The sequence below is a fragment of the Euleptes europaea genome, chromosome 12 (genome assembly GCF_029931775.1).
Source record: "Euleptes europaea isolate rEulEur1 chromosome 12, rEulEur1.hap1, whole genome shotgun sequence".
Lineage (NCBI taxonomy): Eukaryota > Metazoa > Chordata > Lepidosauria > Squamata > Sphaerodactylidae > Euleptes > Euleptes europaea.
In genome coordinates this window covers 10487860-10495179 of record NC_079323.1, presented here as the reverse complement: position 1 = coordinate 10495179, position 7320 = coordinate 10487860, and the positions used below count along the sequence as shown (strand labels likewise).

The 7320-nt window shown below is 45.0% G+C and overlaps 1 protein-coding gene across 2 annotated transcripts in view; it reads left to right on the top strand.

The window, feature by feature from the left end:
• The first annotated feature begins 688 nt into the window (after positions 1–688).
• Positions 689–7320, top strand: part of GRM5 (glutamate metabotropic receptor 5) — a 244346-nt gene continuing 237714 nt past the window's right edge. For both annotated transcript variants that reach the window (XM_056858387.1, XM_056858386.1), the window contains exon 1: positions 689–1370. In XM_056858387.1, the coding sequence (XP_056714365.1) occupies positions 692–1370 (679 nt within the window). In that variant the 5' untranslated portion in view covers positions 689–691. The remainder of the gene's footprint in view (positions 1371–7320) is intronic.

Below are 7320 nucleotides of genomic sequence, written 5' to 3'. Positions count from 1 at the left end.
CCAGACCTGAAGTATTGGAGAGCAGGAGAAAAAATGGCCTATGCATTGTGACATTCAAGGCTAACTCCCCTAGCCTTTACAATAAAGGCCATAGAAACTACAGGAGGCAGCCTAGAGCATCATCAGGAGTTGACATCACATCCTCCCCAAACTTAGCCTTTCCCAGTCACTGACACCCAAATCTCCTGGCGTTTGCCAAGGCATTGTTGGGCGCCTTAGGTCTATGAGATGCTAGAAACCTTTGCTCTTGATTTTTAAATGACTGCAACCATCTTTCTCTCATAGGTTGTGAAGACCATAGAGACTACAGGAGGCAGCCTAGAGCATCATCAGGAACTGACATCCTATCCTCCCCAAACTCTGCTTTCCCCAGACACTGACCCCAAATCTCTTGGAGCTTGTCAAGGCCTTGTTGGGAACCCTAGATCTACGAGATGCTAGAAAACATTGTTCTTGGTTTTTAAATGATTGCAGCCACCTTTCTCTCATAGGTTGTGAAGACTATGACCGTATCTTCTCCTCTGATAAGCAAAGAAGATGTTGGCCACCTGACAGAAACTGTTCAGAAATGCCTGGTTGACCCTTGGCTTGATTTCTTTGTCCTTACAAAAGGCTTACTACCAGCTGTTTAACAGCACTTACCTTGGGGTCCCACCATGTTTTATCTCCTGGCTTGAACCGTTTTTCTAAAATGGTCTTTTTGCTATTCCTGGTCATCTTGGTTTTGAAGGGAGATGTCTGTGGGAACTGGGGGCTTTTGGTTTCTGCACAGGCCAACGAACGACGGGTGGTGGCCTACGTGCCCGGTGACATTGTCATTGGAGCGTTGTTTTCCGTCCACCATCAGCCGAGCGTTGACAAAGTCCACGAGAGGAAATGTGGAGAGGTGAGGGAGCAATATGGCATCCAGCGAGTGGAGGCGATGCTTCATACCCTGGACAGGATTAACGGGGACCCAACGCTGCTGCCGAACATCACGTTAGGCTGCGAGATAAGGGATTCGTGCTGGAATTCGGCGGTGGCCCTTGAGCAGAGCATTGAGTTCATCAGGGATTCTCTCATCTCGGCGGAAGAGGAGCAAGGGCTCATGAAGTGTGTGGACGGGTCCTCGTCTTCGTTCCACTCCAAGAAGCCCATCGTCGGGGTCATTGGGCCTGGGTCCAGTTCCGTGGCGATCCAGGTCCAAAACCTGCTGCAGCTTTTCAACATACCTCAGATCGCTTATTCGGCCACGAGCATGGACCTCAGCGACAAGACCTTGTTCAAGTACTTCATGAGAGTGGTCCCCTCGGATGCTCAGCAAGCAAAGGCAATGGTGGACATTGTCAAGAGATATAACTGGACTTACGTCTCGGCTGTACATACTGAAGGTAAGGGAGTAACTTTCTTTTGTCTAAATATGGCGGGCTGATGCAATAAGAGGACAGCTAAGAGCTTGGATTCAGGCGATAACGGTATTATCTAAGTTGAAATATTCCCCCCTTACTAACTCTAGGGAATTGTAGTGCCATCCTAAGCAAATTTACACCCTTCTGAGAACATTGAGCCCTGCCCTGGATGGCCCAGCCTAGCCCAATCTTGTCATAAGAACATAAGAAAAGCCCTGCTGGATCAGACCAAGGCCCATCAAGTCCAGCTGTCTGTTCACGCAGTGGCCAACCAGGTGCCTCTAGGAAGCCCACAAACAAGACGACCGCAGCAGAAATATCCTGCCTGTGTTCCTCAGTACCTAATATGATAGGCATGCTCCTCTGATCCTGGAAGATCTTGGAAGCTAAGCAAGGTCAGCCTTGGTTAGTACTTGGATAGGAGACTGCCAAGGAAGCCCAGAGTTGTCAAGCGGAGGCAGGCAGTGGCAAACCACCTCTGTTCGTCTCTTGCCTTGAACACCCTATGGGGTCGCCATGTGTCAGTTGTGACTTATGGCACTTTCCACCACCAAGCGTGTTGAAGTAAATGGTGTAACTCTACTTGGGATGGCAATGTTTATTACTGTTGTTCTTATTGATATATATGACATATACAAACACATTCTAAATTATACAGATCAAGTTGGGTTCTATATAGGATTCTCCTTCTCCTCCTCTTACCTGCTTCTGCTGTGCTTCCCATTATTATATTGTCTTGTTTTGGTGTTATTCTATTGTTCGGTAATAGGTTATCATTGCTGCTACAACTGAAGGAGCGTCGGATTTTTTTAAAGTACTGCTGATAATTTTATTGTAACTTATGGCTGTTTTAATTGTTTTAAATGGTTGTAAACTGCTCGGAGCTGGACCTAGTCTGGAAGAGCGGCCTAAAAATCCAATAAACAAAAAACCAAAAAAATAAACAAATTCTGCTTACACTGGGGGATTAGATCAAATATAACTAAAATTAAATCAATCCACAATTATTTTCATAATTGTCTACATATATATTTTGGGGGGAAAACACATCAACACTTACTGATTTGTGCCAACTTGTTGATTTTAAGTGGGTAGTGAATGACTAAATTTTTTTTAAATCCAGCATTGGGTTGAAGGTAAGTCTTTTGATTTCTGATTATTTCCTATTATTCTTGCTGCAGTTAGTCAATGAAGAATCAATGTCCTTTTTCCTAGTTTCTTTGATGTAGCTTAATACTATGAGTAATGGATGAACAGGGGTCAATTACTGTCTTACTGTTGTTGAAGTTCTAAATATTATTGTCTGCAGTTCTTTCTATTTGTGTAAGAGATCACCAAATATTTATTGAGTCTGCCATTTCTGTTCCACATCGACAGCCCTCAGAGCAATCAAATCTGTAGATAGTCCAGGTTTCAAGTGCCACTTTGCCGAACTTTCTAATGGACCCCTGGTGATATCTTCATACATATTTTCCAAAGATAGCACCCTATTTCTTTAGATATTCGCTGTCCACAATCTAACTTTTGCAAATCTCAGTCAGATTGCTGCGATGCACTCTGCAAAGAGCTGTCTTTGTAAATGCAGCAGAAACTTCACGAAGTCCAAAAGGCAGATTCATGACTGCATAGCTGGTTTAGGTATCAGGCAGCATGTCCAACCAGTGCTTCAAGAACTTCAGTGGGTGCTGGTTGCTTTGGGAGCCCTGTTCAAAGTGAGACTCGAGTCTGGTAGCACCTGCCCAACAAGACTTCCAGGATATATAAGCTTTCAAGAGTTAAAGCACCCTTAATCAGATATACAGGTTGAGTATCCCTTATCCAGACTGCTTGGGACCAGAAGTGGTCCGTATTTCGGATCTTTCCGTATTTTGGAAAATTTTGGAATTTTTGTATACATAATGAGATATCTTGGGGATGGTGCCCAAGTCTAAACATGGAATTCATTTATGTTTTATATGTTCTGACAGAGTGGTTCCTCAGTAGAACAGGCTTCCTTGGGAGGTGGTAAGCTCTACTTCCCTGGAGGTTTTAAGAAGAGGTTAGATGGTTTGTATAAATTGTATAAATTGTTTTGTTGCTTAACTGGAATCTTTTGTTGGAAACCACGTTTTTTAAACCACATAAAACTTTCATATCCAGTGCATCAGTGGTACTTTTTGTATATATGTGTGGATTCTATAACATTAGGCAGATCATGAGAGGGAGAGCACCTTGGCCGTCTTCTGGGCATGGAGTAGGGGTCACTGGGGGTGTGGGGGGAAGTAGTTGTGAATTTCCTGCATTGTGCAGGGGGTTGGACTAGATGCCCCTGGGGGTCCTTTCCAACTCTATGATTCTATGTTTTAATATATACTTAATACACATAGCCTGGATGTAATTTTAAACAGTAATTTAAATAATTTGCTGTACATCGAACCATCAGTGGCACTGCTGGGGGCCTGTGAGTTATGCCTGCATGCCAGCTCAAAAGGCCCAGTTTTTAGATCAGTCCAGATAAGGGATATTCAGCCTGAACTTTGTCTGAGGTACTTCGTCCCTTGGATCCAACAAAGGGAGCTTTCACGTGAAAGCTTATACCCTGGAAAATCGTTTTGGTCTTTAAGGTGCTTCTGGATTTGAATCTTGCTCTTCCAGTACAGGACATCACGGCTATTCACCTGAAACCTGTTCAAAGTGCTGGTTCTTACATTAAAGCACTAAACTGGATCAGGGTATTTGAAGTACCACCTGTTCCTTTATAAACCCTTAGGTCATCTTCTGATGCCCTTTGTGGTATGAGAAGTGGGGTAGGTAGTGACAAAGAAAAGGGCTTTTTCGGTTTGTTCATATTCTTTCTACCTAGTCCTCTGCCCTGCACCAAATCTGTTAATTTTCCCATAACATACAAATACATTTTATTCACCTTGGTCTGTAAGGTTTGTTAGTTTTCTTGCTAACCCCTCAGGGATTTTTAATGGCTTTCAGACTTTTAGATTTCTATTAACCTTTTACACTGCTGTTCAATCAGTTCTTTTATCCGTTGGTTTTTTGTTTTTTACTGTGTTGATTTAATTTTCGACGTGTGATCTGATGATAAGGCTTGACAGTTTCTGCAGCCGTTTGAGGCGTTGGCTTCAGAGGTGTTTGGTTGTGCTTTTCATATCATATTGATTTCTGTATTGATATTTTTGGAAACCAACTCAAAGAGACATTTGGAGAGGGAGTATGGAAATATTTTACATAAATAAATAAAGGCTGAGGACAAAGAGTTTTCGCAAACACAAAATGGAGTCCTACGTAGAGTTATACCATTCAAAGTCAATTTAAGTCAGTGGGTTTAGAAGGGTGTAACTCTGTTTGGGATTACTCGGTTAATTCTGAGGTAAAAAGTGAATATTTATACCTCTACAGGGCTCGGCTACATGTAAAGAAGTAAATATCAAGGAGAAGGATTATTTTGGACATGCGAGTTTTTGCTGTGTAGGTATTGGGGGTATAAAACTATTTTCTACCTTTTCAGCTTCCACTTGGAGTCTGAAAAGCTACAACCCAGACACAAATGTTCAGTGTGGTGTAGTGGTTAAGAGCGGTGGACTCTAATCAGGAGAACCAGGTTTGATTCCCCGCTCCTCCACAGGAAACCTTCTGGATGATCTTGGGCTAGTCACAGTTCTCTCCGAACTCTCTCAGCCCATGCAGAGGCATCCATTGGCAAATAATCTCCGAACGTCTCTTGCCTTGAAAACCCTACGGGTCGCCGTAAGTCAGCTGTGACTTGATGGCACGCACACACAAAACTGCATTAGCTTTCTTGGCCCACTCCTACATGTGAAGCCAGCTGGGTGACCTTGGGCTAGTCACAGCTCTCTTAGAGCTCTCAGCCCCACCTACCTCACAGGGTGTCAGTTGTGGGGAGGGGAAGGGAAGATGATTGTAAGCCGGTTTGATTCTTCCTTAAGTGGGAGAGAAAGTCGGCATATAAAAACCAACTCCTCCTCCTTCTCCTCCTCTCCTCCTCCTCCTCCTCCTCCTCCTCCTCCTCTTCTTCTTCTTCTTCTTCTTCTGTAAAAGCTACATGTACTCCTTGCCCTGTTTTCCTACATTTTCCTACGTTTGCCCCAATAAACTGCCTAGTCCAATACACAGGGCTAAGTAGGGTTGTCAGCTGCAGGTTGGGAAATTCCAGGAGATTTGGCAGGGTGTAGAATAGAGAAAGTAGAAGGGACTAGAACAAGTAACAATCCTATTGGCTACACCTTTGGATCCTCTCTGTCTCTGGGCCAAATGTCAGAATTCTGCCTGCGTCTGGGGGAATTGGGGTTGCTCTGGGGTTGGTGAAATTCTCAGCACCTCGTTCTTATTGGGGGTAACAGGGTTGCCGGTTTGGTACATCGCCTACCCAGCACGCATAACATGTGCTCTGGCTTGGTGCGGGTACCCAAGGATGTTTTCCATGTCGCTTACCACTTAAATAAAGTGCTTAACCCAGCTGTCCTTTAGATGACATTTTGAAAATGTCTGCCTAATTAGCTTAATGAATCCAACACTTGGGGCAGCAGTTAGAATATTCATCACGTTGATGGCAGCTTGAAATGATATCGAAGGAAGCCTAGGATGGAATGGGAAGGGAAGGGAATGGGAAGGGAACGGAGCCGTGGCTGCTACTTAGCACTGACGGAAGAGATTTGTGCCTGGAGTCAGCTAAGTATGGTCAGTTTCCCTTTTAAGAAGGGGCGGGGGGGGAGGAAAAATTAAAGGGGGGAAAACAGTTTTTTTGCATTTTCCCCCAAAGGCTTTGTTTTATTTTATTTTATTTTCTCAATGGAAAGTTTGGGAGAACACTGGGGGGGGGGGAACTCCCATGAAATATTTTCTCTTTTAAAATGAGCAAAATGCTTGTTAAGGCAAGGGTCCTCACACTTTAAATGTGCAGCGTGAGAAATTGGGATATAAGGGGGAATAGTAGGGGGTGGGAAATCCCTGACCTGGATGGCTAGCGTTGCCAACCTCCAGGTGGCGGCTGGAGATATCCTGCTATTACAACTGACCTCCAGCTGATAGAGATCAGTTCCCCTGGAGAAAATAGCCGCTTTGGCAATTGGACTCTATGGCATTGAAGTCCCTCCCCTCCCCAAACACCGCCCTCCTCAGGCTCCGCCCCAAAAACATCTTGTCAGTGGTGAAGGGGTCCCCTGGAGAAAACAGCTGCTTTGAAAATGGACTCTATCGCATTAGGCCCTGCTTGAGGTCCCTCCCTTCCCCAAACTCTGCCCTCCCCAAGCTCTATCCCCAAGTCTCCATGGATTTCCCTACTTGGCGTTGGCCATTTTATAGGGTTGCCAACCTCCAGGTACTAGCTGGAGATCTCCTGCTTACAACTGATCTCCAGCTGATAGAGATCAGTTCCCCTGGAGAAAATGGCCGCTTTGGCAATTGGACTCTATGGCATTGAAGTCCCTCCCCTCCCCAAACTCCGCCCTTCTCAGGCTCCGCCCCCAAAACCTCCTGCCGGTGGCGAAGAGGGACCTGGCAACCCTACCGCTTTATTTACCAAGCACTTCACTCATTCCAAATTTGTAGCATGAAAAAGTCTGCGGACGTTGCCGATTTTCCGCAGAACTGTAGTTCCTCCATTTCCCCTGTCTTTATCTTGTCTGTCAACATTGTGTCCCTCTTTTGTGCATGCCTCAGGAAATCAGACTGCAGATTCAGTTCCCCGATGTCATCCCTCCACCCACACAGTTAGTTTAGCGGCAGAAGAAGAACGGGGAGTAGGTGGGAAGGAAGGAGTCACCCGAGATATCTATTTGGTAGGATGCCAGAGCAATTATGCCTTCGTTGGCCTGGCTGCCCTCGGTTCAGGCAGGAAATTGCGCCGGTGATGAACGCGCATTGTGGCATTTGTTCTGTTGGAAATGTCCTCCTTCATAAATTGTTTGTTTACGGCCGCCAA